At 49.0% G+C, this 24,653-nt stretch overlaps 1 protein-coding gene and 1 non-coding gene across 4 annotated transcripts in view; one reads left to right on the top strand and one right to left on the bottom strand.

The window, feature by feature from the left end:
• The window catches only part of OTUD7A (OTU deubiquitinase 7A), a 100,446-nt gene that overhangs the window by 53,563 nt on the left and 22,230 nt on the right, over nucleotides 1-24,653 (top strand). For all 3 annotated transcript variants that reach the window (XM_066355371.1, XM_066355372.1, XM_066355370.1), the window contains exons 2-6: nucleotides 6,194-6,303; nucleotides 7,496-7,598; nucleotides 9,994-10,148; nucleotides 20,754-20,936; nucleotides 24,437-24,653. The exon at nucleotides 24,437-24,653 is cut by the window's right edge and continues 5 nt beyond it. In XM_066355371.1, coding sequence (XP_066211468.1) covers nucleotides 9,998-10,148; nucleotides 20,754-20,936; nucleotides 24,437-24,653 — 551 coding nt within the window. In that variant the 5' untranslated portion in view covers nucleotides 6,194-6,303; nucleotides 7,496-7,598; nucleotides 9,994-9,997. The remainder of the gene's footprint in view (nucleotides 1-6,193; nucleotides 6,304-7,495; nucleotides 7,599-9,993; nucleotides 10,149-20,753; nucleotides 20,937-24,436) is intronic.
• TRNAS-GCU (transfer RNA serine (anticodon GCU)) lies at nucleotides 4,962-5,038 on the bottom strand. Its single transcript has one exon. It is a non-coding gene; the product is annotated as a tRNA-Ser (tRNA).

The following is a 24,653-nucleotide window of genomic DNA, read 5'->3' on the forward strand; positions in this document are numbered from 1 at the left end:
TAAAAACTAGATCGGATATCCCCAAAACTCAGAAACATTGATACGTAAAGACACATGCAGCCCCATGTTTATTGCAGCACTGTTCACAGTGGCCAGGACATGGAAACAACCAAAAAGCCCATCAATAGATGACTGGATAAAGAAGATGTGGCACATATACACTATGGAATACTACTCAGCCATAAGAAATGATGACATCGGAACATTTACAGCAAAATGGTGGGATCTTGATAACATGATACGAAGCGAAATAAGTAAATCAGAAAAAAACAGGAACTGTATTATTCCATACGTAGGTGGGACATAATAGTGAAACTAAGAGACATTTATAAGAGTGTGGTGGTTACGGGGGGGAGGGGGGAATGGGAGAGGGATAGGGGGTGGGGAGGGGCACAAAGAAAACAAGATAGAAGGTGACAGAGGACAATCTGACTTTGGGTGGTGGGTATGCAACATAATTGAACGACAAGATAACCTGGACTTATCTTTGAATATATGTATCCTGATTTATTGATGTCACCCCATTAAAAAAATAAAATTATATAATAATAATAAAAAATAAAAAAATAAATAAATAAATAAAAAACTAGATCGGCAGATTTGGCTTCATGGTACTATTTAGTCCAGTGGTTCTCAACCTTTCTAATGCGGTGACCCCGCATTACAGTTCCTCATGTTACCCCAAACCAAAAAATAATTTTGGTGGTTACTTCATAACTGTAATTTTGCTACAGTTATGATTCGGAATGTAAATACCTGATATGCATGATGTATTTTCCGATGGCTTTAGGCATCCCCACCAGGGTCGCAACCCACAGGTTGAGAACCGCTGATTTAGTCCATTTTCTTTTGTTCTTTTATATAGCTGTTTATGCTCTTGATGTCATGCCATAAACGTGGTTTTCTCTTATTTTTTTATTTCGCTTCCTTGGTGTTTCTCCATGGCATATAAAACTAAAAAAAAAAAAAAAAAAAAAAAAAAAAAAAAAGGTAATTCCAGTGTCTCTACATGTCCCACTTCAGCCACGTGCTGTCACTTGTTTAAAAGTGGCAACTTTTTTTTTTTTAAGATTAGGACTTAACAGCTTTTAAACAAAAGTTGCAAGTCTTTGAAATTAGATCCCAAAAAAGATAAAGAGCCATCCAGATGATCTTTGGATGGTAACACGCAAGACACATAGTAGCAGCATGTGGTGTGGCGCGGAGGCTGAGGATGAGGTGATTGAATGCCATAGAGCCCTGGCTGCTGAGCACGGTGAATAATAGAGAGTCGCCCCGGAGCACCGAGGTCGTCAATTCCAGCGCAGGACACGTACAAGAAACAACCAATGGGCCCTGGCCGGTTGGCTCAGTGGTAGAGCGTCGGCCTGGCGTGCGGGGGACCCGGGTTCGATTCCCAGCCAGGGCACATAGGAGAAGCGCCCATTTGCTTCTCCACCCCCCTCTCCTTCCTCTGTGTCTCTCTCTTCCCCTCCCGCAGCCAAGGCTCCATTGGAGCAAAGATGGCCCGGGCGCTGGGGATGGCTCCTTGGCCTCTGCCCCAGGCGCTAGAGTGGCTCTAGTCACGGCAGAGCGACCCCCCGGAGGGGCAGAGCGTCGCCCCCTGGTCGGCAGAGCATCGCCCCTGGTGGGCGTGCCGGGTGGATCCCGGTCGGGCACATGCGGGAGTCTGTCTGACTGTCTCTCCCCGTTTCCAGCTTCAGAAAAATACAAAAAAAAAAAAAAAAAGAAACAATGACACAACTAAGTGGAACAGATAGTTGATGCTTCTCTCTCCCCCCTCTCTCTCAAAAAAGAAAATAATAAGACCTTCTGCTCTAATATGTAATCCAGTGGGAGAACAATGTTTCATTACGTTATTAGCATCCTTTCGTATAAATCGGGAAGAAAATTGGTGGGCTCGTTCTCCTCCGCACTGACGTGAGTAAGTAGAGGATGGAATAACTCATTCCGAGGACCAGATACCGCTTACAGGTGTGCAGCAGCAATATTAGTGTGTGAAGCAAATGACACAGCCAGGAGATTTTTCTGTGATACTACTCCCGGGAATTTTCATCAACACTTTTTGTTTTTTACCGTTTTCTTCAGATACAATTGTGTAGCACATTGTATTAGTGTCAGCATGATGATTTGAGTCTACCTACACTGAAAACATTGTTGCCATTCAGTTACCATCCCTCCCCTGACATTGTCACAATTTCCTTGTCTTGCTTCCAGAAATTCTAAGATCTACTTATTCTCTTAGCAACTTTCAGACACACAAGAACACAGTCTTGTTAACTCGAGTCAGCATGCTGGACATGGCCTCCTCAGGATGTATTTATCTTCTGACTGGGGGGGGGAGTTTGTACCTTTTGACCCATTTCTTACATTCCCTCAACCCTGCCTCTGGGAACCATCGATCTGTTCTCTGTATTTATGAGTTTTTGTTTTTGTTTTGTTTTGTTTTTTTGGATTGCACGTCAACACTTTTTTAGGAGTTTTAAGAGGAGGCCTGCACATTTGATTCTGCAAACGGGGGGAGGGGGGGCGTCATTCCCATATCGCGTCCTGTTCTAGAACAGGTGACCAGGGAGAGAGGGCTGCGTCCCACGAGCAGTCACAGCGTGCTGTGGTGCTGTGACCGGAGGCCAGCAGAGGTTCCTGCCTCGTTTTGTCTCCAGGTGGAGTTTTTGTGGGGAATACTAGAGACAGGACTCATCTGAATTTTTGAAATGCATTTTTTGGGAGGAAAAAAAGCATAATGGAATAATGAAATGTACACAGACACACACCAAGCAAAAAAGCTTCGTTTGGCTCAGAAGACGTTGGCCCTCCTCCCAAAAGTCACTGACCTGCTGTTGATCTTGGAGAAGTCGCTTCACGTCGAAGTCCGAGTTCTCTGTTGGCCAGACGAAGGTGTTGGAGCCTGGGTTGGGGTCGAAGGCCCTTCTGGACCAGAAAACTCTGCGTTCCATCAACGCCTCGTGACCATCGGGTGCTGATGATGGGAAAAAAAACTGCAGGCCAGGTGCCACTTTCGTGGGACGGGCTCCACCTTGGTCCGTGACCATTCCCAAAGGGACACATTATCTGTTTGTCGTTTCGTGGAGCCCAGAAACGGGTCTCTGGTGGTCACAGCTCTGTCTCCCTTCCAGCCTCGCTGCTTCATAGACCCAGCAGGACAGGTGTGCCAACTCACACACGAGGAGGAGGGTGACGAGGGACAGAAGCAGCCCAGGTGACTTCTGAGAGACAGGAGCTGTGTGCTGAATCTAGCTCAGTGAAATTCAATGCCCATGAGAATACAACAGTGAGTTCACACTGAAAGATAAAAGAAAAGAAAGAGGCCCTGGCAGGTTGGCTCAGTGGTAGAGCATCAGCCCGGCGTGTGGAAGTCCTGGGTTCGATTCCCGGTCAGGGCACACAGGAGAAGCGCCCATCTGCTTCTCCACCCCTCCCCCTCTCCTTCCTCTCTGTCTCTCTCTTCCCCTCCCACAGCCAAGGCTCCATTGGAGCAAAGTTGGCCTGGGCACTGAGGATGGCTCCATGGCCTCTGCCTCAGGTGCTAGAATGGCTCCAGTTGCAATGGAGCAACAACCCAGATGGGCAGAGCATCACCCTCTGGTGGTCATGCCAGGTGGATCCTGGTCGGGGGCATGCGGAAGTCTGTCTCTCTGCCTCCCTGCTTCTCACTTCAGCAAAAATATAAAAAAACAAACAAACAAAAAAAAGAGCAAAGAAGCAAACAACAACCACACCACAGAAACAACCCTTTAAGCAGAAACAAAAGCCATGGCTTCCCCGTAACTTCCTGTGAGTTTTGGAAGCTGCAGTGAACCAGAAGGGGACACACGGGTCCCCACTCCTCAGGGCTCTGAGCTTTGTAACCTTTGGGCCAGATCGTGTCTGAAGGGTTGTCTTGGCCAGAGAAAGGAAGTGGTTTTCTGACACTAAAGGAAAGAAGAACTCCCGGATATGCCATTGTCCTTGGCCAAAAATATAGATATATATGTATCTGTTGGGCAGTAATATTTTGAAAAGAATGGCTTTTTCCTGAACGGTAGGTCCCCGCAGTGGGCTTAAAATATTCGGGTCAACCACCTTGTACCCAGATGCGCTGTCACCAGACTTTGTCACTCCCTTTATAGAGCACAGGCAGAGTAGAAGACGTAGCGTGCTTCCTACGGGCCCCGGGATTTTCAGAATGGTCAGCGAGCGTTGCCTTTAAATTAAAGTCACCAGCTGCACACAAACCCCTGACGGGAGAGTCAGGCTGTCTTGTCTCTTGAAGGTCTGAAGCCAGACATTGGCTTCTCCTCTCTGGCTATGAAAGTCCTAGGTGGCCAGTTTCTCCAATAATAAGGCTTCTCATCTGCCTTGGAAATCAACCTTGGAGCGTAGCCGCCCTCCCGGATGGTCTGAGCCACACCTGCCTGGAGGAGGCGCTGGCAAGTTTAATTCTTGTGCCCCCACCTCATGAAACGTCACCCACGCACCAGCCTCGGACCGCTTCAGACTTCTCTCCTCGGCGGCTTCCTCGCCTCTCCCTCTGCCTCCACTGTTCCTGGAGCTTCGTAGTAAGTTTCCTAAATGGAGAAGGAGGAGACCTTCACCTTGGTTCTTCTTTGTTGTCCATGGGAGTCTCATTTATTTATTTATTTATTTTTGTATTTTTCCAAAGCTGGAAATGGGGAGAGACAGTCAGACAGACTCCTGCATGCGCCCGACCAGGATCCACCCGGCACGCCCACCAGGGGGCAACGCTCTGCCCACCAGGGGGCGATGCTCTGCCCCTCCGGGGCGGCGCTCTGTTGCGACCAGAGCCACTCTAGCGCCTGGGGCAGAGGCCAAGGAGCCATCCCCAGCGCCCGGGCCATCTTTGCTCCAATGGAGCCTTGGCTGCGGGAGGGGAAGAGAGAGACAGAGAGGAAGGAAGGAGAGGGGGAGGGGTGGAGAAGCAGATGGGCGCTTCTCCTGTGTGCCCTGGCCGGGAATCGAACCCGGGACCCCTTGCACAGCAGGCCTACACTCTACCACTGAACCAACCGGCCAGGGCGGGAGTCTCATTTATTGACGTGAGATGCAACCTCTTCCCATTCCTGTTCAGGAACTTGGAGACGTGACGGTCGACAAAAGAAACTGTTTTTTTTTTTAAATAACCACTCCATGATTCCCTCGGGTAAAATTTAAAAAAAAAAAAAAAAGATTCAATAAGGGAAAAACAAGAGATATATAAATGATCTGCAATTAATGAACAGGCAGTCAAACACAGCCACGTATGTAATTAATAATATAAGCCATGAGGCTTGAGGCAATTGCTAAGAAATGGTTCCTGAGGAAAGGGGAAGCGATGGAAATTAAAAGCGATTTAGAACCTGTTCAATGATTTCAACAAAATATAGCAGGAGCATAGGAAGGGAAGGGAATTATATTCAACTAATGGTCTTTTCCAGTTTGGAAATGAAAGGTTATATGCATTAATTAACTCTCACATTGGATTTAAAATATATATATATATTCAGCCTGACCAGGTGGTGGCACAGTGGATAGAGCATTGGACTGGGACACAGTGGACCCAGGTTCTAAACCTCGAGGTTGCCTGCTTGAGCGCGGGCTCATCTGGCTTGAACATGGGATCATAGACATGACCCCATGGTCGCTGGCTTGAACCTAAAAGTCACTGGCTTAAAGCCCAAGGTCTCTGGCTTGAGCAAGGGGTCACTGACTCTGCTGTAGCCCCCCAGGTCAAGGCACCTATGAAAAAGCAATCAATGAACAACTAAGGTACTTCAACGAAGAAGTGATGCTTCTCATCTCTCTCCCTTCCTGTTTGTCCCTATCTGTCCCTCTCTCTGTCTCTCTGGCTCTCTCTCTCTCTCTCTCTCTCTCTGTCTGTCTCTGTCACACACACACACATACACACACAAAGAATATTCATATATGTGCTATAAACTTACTTGAAGTAAAAATAAGATCTATAACTTCTAAAAACTAAAGGTGGGGCCGTGGGTTGTGGAAGGAGAGGAAGGGTGTGGGATTCCCTCTTGGGACCATCACAGGTTTATATTGACTATCTAAAACCCCTTCGAAAATTAAAATATGACTATTTAGATTTTTCAAATGTGGAAACTTAATTCCTAAGATGGGAATTTTAAATCCTCCCTCTTGAGAAAGTAGGAAGAGTGTCTTCTATCCTTGTGGTCTCTTCCAGGGCCCTCAGGGACGGCAGTCACGCACCTCCACCGGGGGCGACGATGGCCCACTGCCACCAGCGACGGTGCCATGCGCTCCCGGACGCCTGACGGCCGCGGCGTCTGAACCGTAAGTGTCCGGCGTGATAACTGACCTCGGTGGACACACCAGCATGCTCGCCGCCACACATCGAGGTCACCAGCCGTGAGACTCTGAAGGCAGAACCTGGGTCAGATTCCAGGTGGCGTCCCCCGCCCAGAAGACAGAGCAGGGGCTCAGTTAATAACGGCAGGTCACAGAAATGGAGGAAAGAGGGGATTCCATCTTGAGGGGAATGTCTTTCTCTCTCTCGGTGTGGATCCGGAGCGAGATGTTCCAGGGACAACCGGGGCGGCCCCAGAAAACCCCATGGGCTTGTCTGAATCTGCACAGCCCCTTCCTCTCCTGTTATCAGAGACCCCTGGTGGGCCCTTCCTCGCTGGCCTGTCTTTTTCCAAAGTCACGATTCCCTTCACTGATCTCTCCAGTTTCATGTTTGTGTTTACAAAGGGAATTCCCCAGTGATTCCCTTCTTCCTGTGGCTTCTCGTCCTGATCCTCTTCTTTCCCTGTATGAGCTGGGAATCAGTTGAGCCACAAGTAACCGAATATTTGACCCGCTTGGCCTGAACAGATAAATTATTTTGGATCAGGGACGTGATCAGGAATCCAGAGTTGGGTGGGTCTGGGGCTGGGGCACCTATCCCGTGATCCCACCAGGCGTGGACTTTCTATTCGACCCACCAGCTTGGCACGTGAGGGCCAGTCTCCTGGCTCTCTGCCTCCCTGTCCCAAGCCGACAGCTGTCCGTATAGACCAGGGGTCCCCAAACGGCCCGCAGGCCACATTAGGCCCCCTGAGGCCATTTATCTGGCCCCCGCCGCACTTTTGGAAGGGGCACCTCTTTCACTGGTGGTCAGTGAGAGGAGCACATTGACCATCTCATTAGTCAAAAGCAGACCCATAGTTCCCATTGAAATACTGGCCAGTTTGTTGATTTAAATTTACTTGTTTTTTATTTTAAATATTGTATTTGTTCCCTTTTTTTTTTTTTTTTTTTTTTTTTTACTTTAAAATAAGATATGTTCATAGTGTTTTTTATAGTCCGGCCCTCCAACGGTCTGAGGGACAGTGAACTGGCCCCCTGTGTAAAAAGTTTGGGGATCCCTGGTCTAGACGCTTCTGCGCTTACGGAAGGCAAGAGGAGGGAAGCCTGGCCGGCTGCCTCTGTCTGAGGGCGAGGGGAATAACATGCACTTGTCCTCTGATGTGCCCCCCCCCAGGTGGACAGGGCTAAAGCGGAGACTCACCCGACCGAGGCCCCGGCACAGCGGCGCCTGGAGAGGAGGAAGAAGACAGTCTCCTAGTTGGTGCCATAAACATCAGGTCCAGTAACTTTCTTGTTTCTAGACACATCAAGCAAAAAAAAAAAAAAAAAAAAAAAAAAACCATCTGAGTAGGGGCCTGGTGAGGGGAGGTGCCTCAACAGTGGACATCCCTCATTGTCCCCAGTCCCCAGGGTCTGCCCCTCAGAGGAGCTGTTTCCCTCCCCTGTCTTCCACGGCCCAGAACCTCTTCTTCCAAGAACTTCTGCTCACAGAGGTTCATCTGGGGCTGAGGCGAGGCCAGCATCCCCGCTCCGAAGCAGGAGCCATGGTCTAAGGAGTTATTTCAAAAAGAAAGAACGGGACACTCCTCAGTAGCACAGATTTAACTCCCTCCCCCGACACACACACACAGCGTGTTGATTGACCCCACCCGGACTTTATGCCGGTAGAAGATTTTCTCCGTCACCTTCACTGGGCTCAGCACGCTCCCTGCAGAGGTCCGGAGAGTGAATAGTGGGAGTCTGTGGGCTCAGCACGCTCCCTGCAGAGGTCCGGAGAGTAAATAGCTGGGAGTCTGTGGGCTCAGCACGCTCCCTGCAGAGGTCCGGAGAGGAAATAGCTGGGAGTCTGTGGGCTCTCTCTTCCAGCCCCTGCAGAGGTCCAGAGAGTAAATAGTTGGGAGTCTGTGGGCTCAGCACGCTCCCTGCAGAGGTCCGGAGAGTAAATAGCTGGGAGTCTGTGGGCTCAGCACGCTCCCTGCAGAGGTCCGGAGAGGAAATAGCTGGGAGTCTGTGGGCTCTCTCTTCCAGCCCCTGCAGAGGTCCGGAGAGTAAATAGTTGGGAGTCTGTGGGCTCAGCACGCTCCCTGCAGAGGTCCGGAGAGTAAATAGCTGGGAGTCTGTGGGCTCAGCACGCTCCCTGCAGAGGTCCGGAGAGTAAATAGCTGGGAGTCTGTGGGCTCAGCACGCTCCCTGCAGAGGTCTGGAGAGTGAATAGCTGGGAGTCTGTGGGCTCTCTCTTCCAGCCCCTGCAGAGGTCCGGAGAGGAAATAGCTGGGAGTCTGTGGGCTCAGCACGCTCCCTGCAGAGGTCTGGAGAGTGAATAGTTGGGAGTCTGTGGGCTCAGCACGCTCCCTGCAGAGGTCCAGAGAGTAAATAGCTGGGAGTCTGTGGGCTCAGCACGCTCCCTGCAGAGGTCTGGAGAGTGAATAGTTGGGAGTCTGTGGGCTCAGCACGCTCCCTGCAGAGGTCTGGAGAGTGAATAGTTGGGAGTCTGTGGGCTCTCTCTCCCAGCCCCTGCAGAGGTCTGGAGAGTAAATATTGGGAGTCTGTGGGCTCAGCACGCTCCCTGCAGAGGTCTGGAGAGTGAATAGCTGGGAGTCTGTGGGCTCTCTCTTCCAGCCCCTGCAGAGGTCCGGAGAGGAAATAGCTGGGAGTCTGTGGGCTCAGCACGCTCCCTGCAGAGGTCCGGAGAGTAAATAGTGGGAGTCTGTGGGCTCTCTCTTCCAGCCGCTCAGCTCAGCCACATGCAGAAAAACAATCGCAGGCGGTTTGTCCATGAGTGGGCAGGCGTGTCCGAGTCCAGTACAACTTGATTGATGAAAATGAGTGTGTACCACTCTGGAACCACGGGCCATAATTGATTGACCCCTTATCTGTGCAAACACAGAAATGCGTTTGCATTTTTCAGCTCTGACCGGTATTCCCCAATGGCCCAGTGTGGGTCACTAGCAGGACACTCCCGCATGCCATGTGCCGGCTGAGTTTTCCACCGGCAATGGGAGCTGGTAACGCCTGTGATCAGGGGTACAGGAGGCCTGTTGTATCTTCCTAACTGGGGTTATTCTGCCAAGGAAGTCTGACGTCCTTATGAATGCTGCTGGATGATTGGGCGTGAACCGTGACCATTCTCGGACGAGAGAGAGGGCAGATAGCGCAGGAGTCCCCCGTCCACTAGTTTGGTATTTCAGTCGACTGTGGGTCGACAAGGAGTCTTTTCTAGGAGTTGAGTGAAGGCTGGGTGGGGAGTGGGGAGGGGTGGAGGGGGGGAGGGGGGCAGGTTCACTGCTAAAGGCGGATTGTGGTAGAGTGGGCAACACAGTTGCATTGTCAACGTGTTTCTTTCGTGTCGACAACTTGGGAGAGGCTTAAAAATCCGGTAACTCATAATGAACCTCTCCAGTCGAGTCTGTGAGTCTGTCTTCTACTCAGCTGGCATCGCTGGACCTGACAGGGAGGTTAGAAGCACTGGGCTTGGTCGTGGTTCTGTACGGAGGGATGGAACTGGACTAGGACTTTTACCTCAAGTGAAGAGTCAGGCGGTGGTCTCCAGCCAGCTCAAGAACACGTCATGGCGGATGGGAAGGGCTCCTCCCCCCCTCTGGGGCTCTCCACGTGGGTCCCCAGGCACCCGGACACGTCTGTCACCTTGGCCCCTCTCATCTCTTCTTGCAGATGGATGGTTTCTAGTCTGCTCCCCAACCCCACCTCAGCCGAGTGTTGGGCAGCCCTTCTACATGATCCTATGACTCTTGATATGGACGCAGTCCTGTCAGACTTTGTTCGGTCCACGGGGGCAGAACCTGGTCTGGCCAGAGACCTGCTGGAAGGTAAGCTGCCTCCTCGTCCTCCCACGACCCTCCTCTTAGCAGCCACTACCTGCCAGCTCAGTGAGAACAGGTAAGATGTCTTGTCACCTGACAACAAGCGGTGGTGCTTGGACCCTCTCAAAGTTTCTAAAAGCAGGTGTCGGTAATGCCATCGTTTGTGCGAACTTTGACTTTATTTTGGGTACGGAATGGGTCATTCAGCTCTCCGCAGGAAGAAGTGCAGAAGGCATTTCGTGTTAAAGCTTAGAGATAAGTCAAAATCTAGCTTTTTTTTTTTTTTGCTTTTTTTTTAAGAAAATATAGTCAGTAGAACAGAAATTACAGAACATTTCAGAAACACTTGTTTGGAGACCTGAGCCGCTTATCTCTGTCTTAGCTGAGAGACAAAAATACTTCAAGCCAACGTTTTTCTGTGTGTGTGTATGGGGAGGGGGCGGGGGAAGCAACACCTGGTCACCACTAAAATCGATGGTGGTAATTCAGAAGTAAGAAAGCAAAACTGATCCTCAGGCTTTTAGAGTCCGTATCATTTGCTACAGGAAAAATGTTCACATGTAGAAGAGTGTTTTCCAATACTAATTCGGCTCTAATTACAATGGACTAAAAATTAACTTTAATTTCTGTCCCAGTCTTTTGAATGGATTTACTTTGTATCACTTTGAAATGTGTGTGTGTGTGTGTGTGTTTATGTGTGGTAGAAGCGCTGGGTAGAGCCAGTTATAACATCTTAGACAACTACATATGTGAAAAGAAAAAAGATATATTTTTTTAATGATTCCTCTTTGCTTCAAATGTATCAATTGTCCTTGGTGGGAGTAGTTAGTACTGGGTCAGGCATTATAAGTCTCAATGGTTCCTTTATGCACTTGGGAAAAATATAAGTTATTATACATTTCTGTGAATGGTGGAGGTAGCTATTCAATCCTATTGAAAATTAAGAGCCACCATGGGAAGCCTCTGAGAAAATGGTGTAACCATCGCGTCATTTTTAAATTGGATTTATTGGAGCGACCCTGGTTAACAAAATGACACTGGTTTCAGGGGCTCAGCTCCACCAGATATCCTCTGTACACTATACTGTGTGTTCACCCCTCCCACGTCCAGTGTCCAGTCATCACCATTTCTCTTCCTTCTACTCTCCTCCTCCTCCTGGCCCCTAACCCCAGCCAGCACCACACTATTGTCCCTCTCCAGGAGTTTTTTCTTTTGTTCTTTTTGTCTTTTTTTCTCAATCCCTCCACCCCCCTCTCCCAGCCCCTTCCCAGCCCCCAACAGCTGTCAGCCTGCTCTCTGTGTAGGAGTCTGTCTCTATTTTGCTGGTTAGTTCACTTTGTTCATGAGCTATTCCCCATCGGAGTGAGATCATAGGGTATTTGTCTTTCTCTGACTGACTTACCTCACTTAGCATAAGGCTCTCCAGGTCCATCCATGCTGTCGCAAAAGATAAGAGTTCCTTCTTTTTCATGGCTGCGTAGTACTCCATTGTGTAAATGTACCGCAGCTTTTTTATCCACTCGTCTACTGATGGTCACTGGGCTGCTTTCAAATCTCAGCTATTATAAATAACACTGCAATGAACATAGGGGTGCATATCTTTTTGTGTGTGTGTGTGTGTGTGTGTGTGTGTGTGTGTGTGTGTGTGTGTGACAGAGACAGAGAGAGAGAGGGACAGATAGAGAGGTAAGAAGCATCAGTTCTTCATTGCAGCTCCTTAGTTGTTCATTGATTGCTTTCTCACATGTGCCTTGACCAGGGAGCTCCAGCAGAGCAAGTGACCCTTTGCCCAAGTCAGCAACCTTGGGCTCAAACCAGCAACCATGAGCTTCGAGCCAGTAACCTTTGGGCTCCAGCCAGCGACCATGGGGTCATGTCTATGATCCCATGCTCAAGCCAGTTACCCTGCGCTCAAGCTGGTGAGCCCATGCTCAAGCCCGATGAGCCTATGCTCAAACCGGTAAACCTCAGGGTTTTGAACCTAGGTCCTGTGCGTCCCAGTCCAACACTCTATCCACTGCGTCACTGCCTGGTCTGGTCAGGCTGGGGTTGCATATCTTTTTTTGAATTAGTGTTTCTGGTTTCTTTGGATAAATTCCCAGAAGTGGAATCGTTGGGTCATAGGCAGTTCCATTTTTAATTTTTTGAGGAATCTCCATACTGTTCTCCACAGAGGCTGCACCAGTCTGCATTCCCACCAGCAGTGCAGGAGGGTTCCCTTTTCTCCACACCCTCGCCAGTACTTGTTGTGTGTTGATTTATTGATGAGCGCCATTCTGACAGGTGTGAGGTGGTATCTCATTGTGGTTTTAGTTTGCATCTCTCTGATGATTAGAGATGCTGAACATCTTTTCATATGCCTATTGGCCAACTGCATGTCCTCTGTGGAGAAGTGTCTATTCAGTTCCTTTGTCCATATTTTAATTGGATCGTTGGGGGCGGAGGTTTGGTGTTGAATTTTATAAGTTATTTATAAATTTTGAATATTAATCCCTTGTCAGACGTATCAGTGACTATGTCCTCCCATTCAATTGGGTTGTCTTTTCATTTAGTTGATGGTTTCTTGTGCTATGCAAAAACTTTGTAGTTTGATGTCATCTTCATTTGTTTAGTTGTTGTTTCCTTTGCCTGGGAAGATATAGCTGAAAAAAATTTCTACAAGAAAATGTTCAAGATTTCACTCCCTATGTTTTCTTCTAGGATGGTTATGGTTTTGAGTCTAATAATTGTCTTTAATGCACTTTGAGTTTTGTTCTTGTGTAGGGTATAGGAAAGCGATCTCATTTCATTTTATTTTTGCACATATATGTCCAATGTTCCAAACACCATTTATATATTTTGTATAAACCGTCGTTACCCCATTGTATGTTTTTGCCTCCTTTGTCAAAGACTAATTGAGTATAAAATCAGGGGTTTATTTCTGGGCTCTCTCTTCTGTTCCATTGATCTACTATATGTCTGTTTTAATGCCAGTACCATGCTGTTTTGATTACTATGGCCTTGCCCTAGAGTTTGATATCAGGTGGCGTGATTCCTCCAATGTAATCTAAAAATTACATTGTTTGCTTTCTAATCACAAAACCAGCCCTCAGCCCATTACTTCTTTAAATTATTTTTTTTTTCTTCCTCATGCTGAGACTCAAGTGACCTGAGTTCCAGAATTCATTATTGTCCTATGGGCTTCTATATTCTATTCATTGTCCTCTTCCATCTCCCTTTCTGCCTGTTGCTCTATTTACCTATTTATAAATATCCTGACTCCTGGCCCTGGCCAGTTGGCTCAGTGGTAGAGCGTCGGCCTGGCGTGCAGGGGACCCAGGTTCGATTCCCAGCCAGGGCACATAGGAGAAGCGCCCATTTGCTTCTCCACCACCCCCTCCTTCCTCTCTGTCTCTCTCTTCCCCTCCCACAGCAAGGCTCCATTGGAGCAAAGATGGCCCGGGCGCTGGGGATGGCTCCTTGGCCTCTGCCCCAGGCGCTAGAGTGGCTCTGGTTGCGGCAGAGCGACGCCCGGAGGGGCAGAGCATCGCCCCCTGGTGGGCGTGCCGGGTGGATCCCGGTTGGGCGCATGTGGGAGTCTGTCTGACTGTCTCTCCCCGTTTTCAGCTTCAGAATAAAAGAAAAAAATATATATATATACTGACTCCCTCCTCTGACATTTCTGTTCTGCTCTGGAACCCGTTCAGTGAGTTTTTAATTTTGGTGCTCGATCTTTTTTTTTTTCTTTCCATTTCTCACATTTCTGTGTGATTCTCCTCGACGTCTTCAGTTTCTCTGTTGACACTTTTCTGTATTTGCCAATCGTGTTCTCTCTTCCCTGCTGGGAAATATCTGTATAATAACCACTTTAAAGTCCCCATCGGATAACTCCAGTATTAATATCATCCCAGCATGGCCGGGAAGACGCTTCTGGGGTTTCTTTTCTGTGTGCTTGGGTGTGAGTTTGGCTTGCATCCTTAACTCTGTTGAAGATGGTGCTTTGAGACTGGTCTTTGTTGAAATCTTCAGGGAAGAGATGGTTGTTTCTCTCTGAGAAGGTAAAATTGCCCCCACTTGGGTTTGGTCCACAAATTCCAAGCTCCCCAAGATATCTGGGGTTTTGCTTGGAGAAAGGCTGTTGGGGGTCCCGGCTCACCTTGTGCGCCACCTAGTGGCCAGTCTGGCACCTGGACGTTAGTCCCAAATCTCACTGCTCAAATCTCGCGTATGGGCCAGATCCCTACGCGAGCCGCCCAGGAGTTCATAAACCACTGTAAGGGGTTGATTTCCCAAACGGCTGCATCAGTCATCATCATCTCCTTGGTAGGTCTGGGTCCCTGGGACCCAACTGTTCTGGTTGTCCAGCAAACACCGGGCTTTGCTTACCCCACACTTGACTTGGAGACGCTCGTCTTGGCGCTGAGTGGTCAGAAGCCAGAGAGAGAGAGAAAGAGAGAGAGAGAGAGAGAATCACCAGGGTTCAGGTCTGGGGACCACAGCTCCTCTGCTTGGAGAGGAAAAGGTTCCTTTGTCACCCTGCACGGCCACCTGAACTGGAAAAAAAAAAATACAAAAACATGCCAAAGAAAAGGAAGATAGCTAAGTGCTTCTGCATTCTCTCTAAAGACCGGAGACCCCTTTCCGGCTTCCTGATCCCCAGCTCGACGGCTCGTCCTAGAGCTAACGGCCACCTCCTCCGGGTCCGGGGCTGCGCTGGCTTCGCATCAGAAAGCCTGGAAGGGAGGACGTGATCCACTCACCTCGGCCTGACCAGGCAGTGGCACAGTGGATAGAGCCTCAGACTGGGATGCACAGTGATCCACTCACCTCCAGTTCTGCGGCACTAAGCACTGCGGTTTTCTTCCCCAGTCGCTGTTTCTGAGTGTCCTCCCCACACACACACACACACACACCGCTCCATGTGGCTGTTTTCAGCAGGGGACAGCGCCCCGTGTCCTCACTGCGCCTGACATGGGCCCGAACCCGTCCTCCGCTTCTGCTCGCAGGGAGACTCGGCTAATGTCCGGATGGTGGGTTCTTCACGTTGTCCAAGTTCATTGAGTCGAGATTCTTCTAAAAACCAGAGAGTCGAAGTACAACATCTTCTCGTCACGGTCTTTCTAAGACAGGGGTCGGGAACCTTTTTGGCTGAGAGAGCCATGATCGCCACATATTTTAAAATGTAATTCCATGAGAGCCATACAATATGTTTAACACTAAATACAAGTAAATGTGTGCATTTTTTGTAAGACCAACACTTTTAAAGTACAATGAGTCTCTGAGTTCTTTTTAATAACATTGTTATGCTGTTGCTAACCAATGATTACCTTGAATGCGACTTCTGGTGCTGCATGGTTTTGCTGATGGCTTTGTAGCCTGGTTGATACGTGGTGAGGTTAAGCTTCATGCAAGCGTTGAGACTTCCATCCATTCAACGTGATTGTAGGTTGGTCTTAACGTTCTTTAGATGTGAGAAAGACTGCTCACATACATACATAGAGCCAAACATTGTCAGTACAGCAATACTCACACACTGCAGTGTGTGGTATGTGACAAGAAGCATGTTCCAAGTTTTGACAATCGGCTGGTCCGCGGGTTGAAGTTTTTTCATTTCTCCCCACTTGTGTTTGCTCACCAACTCTGCTTGCTGTCGTGCAAGTCTTTCCAAATCTTCATTCAGTGACTTGAACTTATTCACCCACATGTCTGAGGCCTTCAGGTCAGCAGCTTGTAGCTCAAAATCTCTGACGGAGACACCGGGGATGTAACATGGTCGGCGCTGTCCACTGCACACTCGTGTGGTTGGGTGATGAACATAAAAAGACGAGTGCGCTCCCGAAATTCTCCAAAGCGCACTTTGAATGACTGCAGGAGATTAGATGTAAAGCCCGCTAGCTGCTGGAGATCAAGATGTTGAGCAGGGTCACTTGCTGTGCATGCATCTTTAAACTCTCCCAGTTTTTCAAAGTGTATTAAACGACCTGTTTCAATGTCCGCGATGAAGAGTTCCAGCTTGTTTTCTTTTTTTTTTTTTTTAAGATTTTATTTATTCATTATAGAGAGGGGAGAGAAAGAGAGAGAGAGAAGTAGGGAGGAGCAGGAAGCATCAACTCCCATATGTGCCTTGACCAGGCAAGCCCAGGGTTTTGAACCAGCAACCTCAGAGTTTCCAGGTTGACACTTTATCCACTGCGCCACCACAGGTCAGGCCCCAGCTTGTTTTCAAATGCAAACACTGATTGTTGAAGTAAGACTGTATTTCCAATGCCTTGCATTTTCACATTGAGCTGGTTCAGATGTTCAGTCATGTCCACGAGATGGTAGAACTTCAGGAGCCACTCAGTGTTAGCTAACTCAGGATGCTCGACGTTTTTCATTTCAAGAAAAGTCCGGATTTTGCTCAGACAAGCCGTGAAACAGCTGAGCACCTTCCCTCTTGACAACCAACGCACATTGCTGTGCAGAAGCAGATCAGGATAATTATTCCCAACTTCACCCAGCAGTATTTTAAACTGGCGATCATTTAAAGCTCGGGCAACAATAAAGTTGACCACCCGAATGACCAGCGATATCACCTCACCAAGCTGCTCGCCACACATCTGAGCACAAAGCGCCTCCTGATGTAGGATGCAGTGAAAACTTAGGATGGGTTTCTTTTCATGTTCATGAAGAAGCGCTATGAATCCTCTGTATTTCCCCACCATGCATGGAGCAGCACCAGTACACACCAAAATAAGTTTATCCATCGGTAGATTTTTTTCTTTAGCGAACTCAGTGAAAGACTTGAATAAATCCTCCCCTCTTGTTGTCTCTTTCATAGGCAAAACAGCAAGACTTTCCTCACGTAGTGTGTCACCGACAGCATACCTTGCAATCACGCTGAACTGGGATAAGTGGCTTACGTCTGTTGACTCATCCAAAGCGAGAGAAAAGAATGGTGCTGCATTTATGTCCTTCACTTGTGTTGCCTCAATTTGATTTGCCATCATGATGGTACGATCGTGAACAGTTCTTGCCGACAGAGGCATGTCTTTTATTCGTTTGATTGTCTTCTCTTTATCTGAAAAGTCGTCAAAAAGTTCATTGGCAACATCAAGCATGAATGTTTTGGCATACTCCCCATCTGTGAATGGCTTTCCGTTTCTCACAAATGCTACAGCACCAGCAAAGCTAGCCGAATTCCAGTCACCTTGTTGGGTCCAAACATGGAGTTGCTGCTGACTAGCTTGCACTCTGCACAGTAGCTCTTGACATGCTTTCTTCCTGCTGTCCCCGCTGGATATTTTGATGCAAATGTAGTATGGCGTGTGTCGAAGTGCCGCTTTATATTTGACCCTTTCCTTGATGCAATTTTATCATTGCATATTAGACACACTGCGGAACCTACTCTCTCCACAAAGGCAAATTCCTCTGTCCATTCCTGCTGAAAAGTACGATACTCCTCATCTTTTTTTCTTTTAGCCATTTTGACATGTTTCAAACATTCGCAGGAATTTGGGAAGAGACTGAGCCCAAGCCTTCATTGTCCCAGCTGGTGCACCATCACCTGTATTTGCTTTTAAAAGAGTTTGAATGCTACTTCCCAACCACAAAAGACCCACAAATTGCCAAGGAATAGATCCGGGATCCATCTGTCAACAGACCAGGTGAATCCAGCGTGTCTATGCAAGAAGAGGATCAACTACTGGAGATCGCAAATGACGGCGGCCTTAAAAATCTGTTCGAGACTACAACTCTGCCGGTGTTCTGGATTAAAGTCATGGCAGAATACCCCGTAATCGCCACAAAAGCACTAAAAACCCTGTTGCCATTTCCGACATCCCATTTGTGTGAAGCGGGATTTTCTGCAGTGACAGCAACCAAAACAAAATTACGGAATAGACTGGACATAAGCAACACACTTCGGGTGTCATTGTCTCCCATTACCCCTAGATGGGACCTTCTCGTTGCAGAGAAACAAGCTCAGGGCTCCCACTGATTTAGCGTTATGGTTGTTGAGAGATAAGCTACTATCTCTCATTCTATATAAACATTATAATAAATAACCCTTAACTTACAACATTCATAACAACAGTGAATTGTATTTTTCATGCACTTTATATTTGTTTTTGTGTTGTATCTTATTTTTAAGGCATGTTTAAATGTTACTATAGCAACTGGAAAGTGTTTGGAGGCAGAGAGGATGTTATTCGTGCTATGTTGTTGGTGCGATGTTAAGAGGACGCTTCTAATAAAGTTGCATACGAGTTACACAGTGGATTCATGTTTATTTTTATTGTCGTAGGTTCATGATTGGTCGCGAGCCTGAACCTATCATATTACCTATTGATGTCAGACATGAAACGTTGTCAGAATAACAAATTTAAATACAGCCTGAATAATGAGGACATGCTCGTTCCTCATTTAACCTAGCCCAATAAATATCATAAGTTCGACAATTATATTTAAAAATACCACAGGTTTTTACCGCCGGTCGTATAATTTTATTTTGTGCATTTATCTGTCCCACCCTAAAGGCCGGTCTGTGAAAATACTTTCTGACATTAAACCGGTCCGTGGCCCAGAAAAGGTTGGGGAGCACTGCGTTAGGGGATGTGTGGCGAGCTTCCCTCCGGCACGCCCATCGATGAAGCAGGTCTCCCTGCCGCCCTCGCTTCCCGTCCATTAGGGGAGCCTGCGGCCCGGGCACCATCGATGGCCTCGTTTACCTACGGGCTTGATGCCAAAGGCTGCCCCATCTCGACTGCTTGAAATTAAATGCTTCCTCTCTGGAAAGCCAACCACGTCCGTTGAAGAAGACTCCTCCCACAGGGGTGTGGCCAACCACGTCCATCAAAGAAGACTCCTCCCAGGGGGTGTGGCCAACCACGTCCGTTGAAGACTCCTCCTGGTGGGGGGTGTGGCCAACCACGTCCGTGGAAGAAGACTCCTCCCACGGGGGTGTGGCCAACCACGTCCGTGGAAGAAGACTCCTCCCACGGGGGTGTGGCCAACCACGTCTGTCCAAGAAGACTCCTCCTGGTGGGGGGGGGGTGGCCAACCACGTCCCCCGAAGAAGACTCCTCCTGGTGGGAGGGGAGTGGGTGCACGTGGGCGACCCTGTGTCTCCACGTGGGGAAACCTAGTGTCCCCACCTTTTGTGGGGGATCTTCCACCTTGCTTCCCTGATGGGTGCATTCCTTCCGTGTCCCCCCCCCCACCCGGTGCGCTTGGTCATACGGACACTGAGACAAATTGGGAGGAAGAGAGAAAGGGATTGTGGGTCACTGAGTCCTGATGGGAGACCCTCCGTGTGGCCCGGAACTGGACTCACATCGGTAGACGCTTTTGAAGATAAAAGTCACGGTGCAAACTCGAGTCAATTTCAAAGGAAAAAAAAAAATGGCAGGAAATAGGAGGCTGCTACCTAATAAGGACTCTCATGTAAAGCAGAAACCTTCCTGTCTGCCAGCATGGGTGTGGTGTGGGAGGAAATTTGGAAATCCCTTTTTTTTCTTGGGTTTACTTTGCTTTTTTCTCCTCGCTGGGGTAAGCTCTACTAACTTGAAAAGGATAGGATCATTAGGAACGTCCTGTTTTGATGTAGTTAGTGTGTGTGGGTGTGTGTGTGGGTGTGAATCTAAAAATTATGAACTGCCTGACCAGGCGTTCGACACCAGAGTGTTGAACTGGGATGCAGAGGACCCAGGTTTGAGACCCTGAGGTCGCCAGCTTGAGCACGGGCTCATCTGGTTTGAGCAAAGCTCACCAGCTTGGACCCAAGGTCGCTGGCTTGAGGAAGGGGTTACTCAGTCTGCTGAAGGCCCACAGTCAAGGCACATATAAGAAAGCAATCAATGAACAACTAAGGTGTCGCGACAAAAAACTAATGATTGATGCGTCTCATCTCTCTCCGTTCCTGTCTGTCTGTCCCTGTCTATCCCTCTCTCTGACTCTCTCCTCTGTCTCTGTAAAAAAAATAAAAATAATAAAAAAGAAACAAAACTGGCCCTGACCGGTTGGCTCAGCAGTAGAGCGTCGGCCTGGCGTGCGGGGGACCCGGGTTCGATTCCCGGCCAGGGCACATAGGAGAAGCGCCCATTTGCTTCTCCACCCTCATCCCCTCCTTCCTCTCTGTCTCTCTCTTCCCCTCCCACAGCCAAGGCTCCATTGGAGCAAAGATGGCCCGAGCGCTGGGGATGGCTCCTTGGCCTCTGCCCCAGGCGCTAGAGTGGCTCTGGTCGCGGCAGAGCGACGCCCCGGAGGGGCAGAGCATCGCCCCCTGGTGGGCAGAGCATCGCCCCTGGTGGGCGTGCCGGGTGGATCCTGGTCGGGCGCATGCGGGAGTCTGTCTGACTGTCTCTCCCCATTTCCAGCTTCAGAAAAATACAAAAAAAAAAAAAAAAAAGAAAAAGAAACAAAACTATGAACTGCCTATCATCACGTATTTTGGGTGGGACAACTGTCGTGGGTATGTGTGAAATTCTACTTTTTAGAGACTGCGCCTGAAGCCATTGAAACCCTCTGAAAACCGAGAGCCTCTGGTGGCACGTTCGTTAGCGCGACCCAACTGAGAAACCCCGCCGGGGCGCAGCGGTGAGACCTCCCTCCGTTGTCTTAGCCTGTCCCCTTCCCACCCTGTCTCCTCCACAGGCAAAAACTGGGACCTCACGGCTGCGCTGAGTGACTATGAGCAGCTCCGACAGGTGCACACGGCCAACCTGCCGCATGTGTTCAACGAGGGCCGGTGCCCCAAGCAGCCAGAGCGAGAGCCACCCCAGCCCGGGCACAAGGTGGAGCAGCCCTGCCTGCAGAGACAGGAAGACATCGCCCAAGGTACCAGCTGAGGGACCCTGGGGCCAGCCAGCCATGGCTTGTGGTGGTGGGGGGGGGGGGGAGGCTGCAAAAGCATGGCCAGCCCCTCGCCTCCCAGCTGCAGGTGAGTCAGGCTCACCCCTCCTCTTGCTAAGCTGAAATGTCCTCAGGAAGTAGGAGAGTCAGTCCCAGGTGACTAGAGGTCCTGTCCCTCCCAGAGTCCTGGTTTGTCCCAGCCAGTCCTTTCAAGTTCCTTCCATTCATCCTCAAATCCTAGTGCCTCCCAAATTGATTCAACATCAATGTTTGCCATCCTGTGGGCTCTATTCTTCTTCTTAACCCCAGAAGTAAGATCTGCTTATTGTAACAAAAGGAAATCATGCAAAGATACACACACAAAAAAAAGTTTCTCTCTACTTTCCAATGATCACAGCCCTTACCTGCCTCTCATCATGTGGGTTTAAAAGGCAGACGCATCCGAGTCACACGCACACGGCACTTTGCCAGTGGCTCCTTTCATTGACCGATAAACCCTGGTCCTGTTCTCCTCATGGCTTATGTCGCGGTATGGTGCTGCCGGCATACGATCATTTGTAAGCCGCCCCTGTAGGAATGGCTCTTCTGTTTCTCGCTCGGGTTACCTTGTTGCTGTTTGTTTTTGAGGCTGCAAGTGAAGCGGAAATAAACTCCCTAGCTGTCGTCTTACATAGTAGGGCTTTTTTGTTTGTTTGTTTTTTGGATAGGGTGGCATTCCCCAAGCGGATTTGCTCTGCAAATACATGTGTACTGTTTTCCCTTTTTACTGCATTTATTGGAGCGACCCTGGTTAACCAAGTTATCTAGGTGTCAGGTGTATGATTCTACAATACATCGTCTGCACAGTGTGCTGTGTGTCCACCCCCCCATCAAGTCTCCATCCATCACCATTGACCCCCCTTTGACCTTCTCCACCTCTCTCCAACCCCGTAACCACCACATGTGTGTCTGTGTCCATGAGGGTTGTTTTTCTTTTGATTTCTCTTTTGCTCAATCCCTCCACCCCACCTCCAACACCCCACCCCCACCCATAGCTGTCAGCCTATCTGTGCATCTGTCTCTACGTTGCTCATTAGTTCATTTTGTTCATTAGATGCCACATAGATGTGTGACCAGGCAGCACTTGTCTTTCTCCACCTGGCTTATTGTACTTTGAGCATAATGCTCTTCAGGTCCATCCAGGCTGTCGCAGAGGGTTAGAGATGTCAGTTAAAATCCTAGAAGGAAACACAGCCATTAAAAATCTTGGGACAGTTCTCCTAGCAGTAATTTGTCCGATCTATCCTCTCAAGCAAGGGAAACAAAAGAAAAGAAAGAAATGGGGCTGTATCGAGCTGAAACGTTTTTTGCACAGGGAAGGGTTTAAACCATCAACAAAACCAAGAGACGACCCCTGAACGGGAAGCACGTAGTCACCAATCCATCCGACAAGGGCTTCATATCCAAAATTCATAAAGACCTTACACAACTCAACACCAAAAAAAAAAAAAAACCTAAAATAAAAATGACCCAATTAAGAAACGGGCAGAGAACCTGAATAGACACGTCCCCACAGAGGACGTCCAGATGGCCAGCACATGTGTGTGTGTTTGGAACTGAATAACTCCAGGACTTCCCTCCCAAACTCATTTCTGCTCCCCCCGCCCCATGTGTGGAACCGGGAGTTTCCCTCACTCTTGCCAGGACTCGGTGTCCTCGCAGTGGTTTTCGTGTTGTTTCCCTGCTCTGGAGAGTGGGAAGCGGTGCCTTCTCGTCCTGCGCCTCTCGTCACGTGCTTGCTTACCGCTTGCACGTCCCGCTGGGCGCCACCTACGTGTTCACATGCTCGGCCCATTTTCCTAGAACTGTGTTGGCTTTTTTTTCTTTTTATCTTTTTTTTTTTTTTTCAGAGACAGAGAGAGAGTCAGAGAGAGGGATAGACTGGGACAGACAGACAGGAACAGAGAGATGAGAAGCATCAATCATTAGTTTTTCATTGCGTGTTGCAACACCTTAGTTGTTCATTGATTGCTTTCTCATATGTGCCTTGACTGTGGGCCTTCAGCAGACCGAGTAACCCCTTCCTCGAGCCAGCGACCTTGGGTCCAAGCTGGTGAGCTTTTTTCTCAAACCAGATGAGCCCACGCTCAAGCTGGCAACCTCGGGGTCTCGAACCTGGGTCCTCTGCATCCCAGTCTGACACTCTATCCACTGCGCCACCGCCTGGTCTGGCTCTTTTTTTCTTTTTTTTAATCCATTCGTCACCATCAGAGCTTCATGGTATCATATACACAACCTGATTCCGCCTGTTGTTCCTGGTCTGTTTTGTATGTGTGGGGGGGCGAGGGGAGGGGTTGGTCCCACTGTGTCACCTGCTTTATGGCTTTGGTCACAGAACACGCCGCCCCTACAACCTGCCCGCGTTCCCGGTTTGCATTCACAGCTGATGTCTGTCTTCCCTCCACGGAGGAGGTCTCCCGGGACACGGGACTCCTGGCACGTTTTCCATATCTGTTTGTTTGTTTATTTTTTTCCAATGTTGTCCTGAAGTCTTTTCCACTGCTTTAAAGTTTTTATCTATAGTAATAATAGCCCAGGATCCTAGTTTTGCTCCTTGTGGCTTGAGAGTGAGTTCCTTTAGCGTGCATATTGAACCAAGATCCCTTTTCCCACCGAACTTAACATGTTGCCAAATCCTCCATCTGTTGAATTCCCAGATCTATCTGGACACGTGTCTGGACTCAGTGTGTCCGTCTGGGTAGCTGCCCACCTTGTTACACTTGGCTGAAGTAGTTTCATCAAGTATGTCTCTCTCTGCCTAGGCCAAGACCCTTTATTGTCATTCTTTTCAAAAAAAAAAAAAGAAAGAAAGCTGGACTGTTTTTGGACCTTTATTCTGCCAGCTACGCCTTCACATTAGAGTTCTGATTGGCACTGGATCGGGTTTTCATTTTCGGAGCAGGAGGCATATTGTCAGGCCGTGTTCCGATCCGAGAGCCCTGCCTGTGTTTCTCCGTGTCTGCATTGTCTGCCCAGACGTGAGGCGTCGAGAAAAGTCACTCGCGTTTTGCGTCGCTGTTTCCTAGTCATGGCGCCAGCTTTTCTCCTGCGCGCTGCAGTTGTTGCTTCTCTCTCACGCGCGAAGACGGTTCTCCTCGCCTGGGTTTCCCAAACGTATCACTGTAGCATCGAAAGCAAGTTCACAGGCTTTGCATTCAGGCAGGGACCCCGTTCCGTTTCTGTCCTGTGGCCTTGGGTCAGCCGCTCATTGTGCTCCTTGTGAGTTACTTTAGTGCTTTTATTGAACTAAGATCCCCAATGCTCCCTTCCGTTGAATTACCGTATCTATCCGGACCCGGCTCCGGACTCGGTCTGTTCGTCCGGGTAGGTAGCTAACCCGCCTTGTTCAGTGTGTGAACGTTGTCTCAGTGTCTGCCGGCTCAGCCTGATCACGCGGCTGTATTGGAACCACTTCTCGTCTCCTGTTCCCCGCCCCCGCCCCGCAGAGAAACGCCTCTCCCGGGGCATCTCCCACGCCAGCTCCGCCATCGTCTCCCTGGCACGGTCGCATGTGACCGGCGAGTGCAGCAGCAGCGAGCAGTTCCCCCTGGAGATGCCCATCTACACGTTCCAGCTGCCGGATCTGAGCGTGTACAGCGAGGACTTCCGAAGCTTCATCGAGCGGGACCTGATCGAACAGGCCACCATGGTGGCGCTGGAGCA

The sequence above is a fragment of the Saccopteryx leptura genome, chromosome 13, assembly GCF_036850995.1.
Source record: "Saccopteryx leptura isolate mSacLep1 chromosome 13, mSacLep1_pri_phased_curated, whole genome shotgun sequence".
In the NCBI taxonomy this organism is placed as follows: domain Eukaryota; kingdom Metazoa; phylum Chordata; class Mammalia; order Chiroptera; family Emballonuridae; genus Saccopteryx; species Saccopteryx leptura.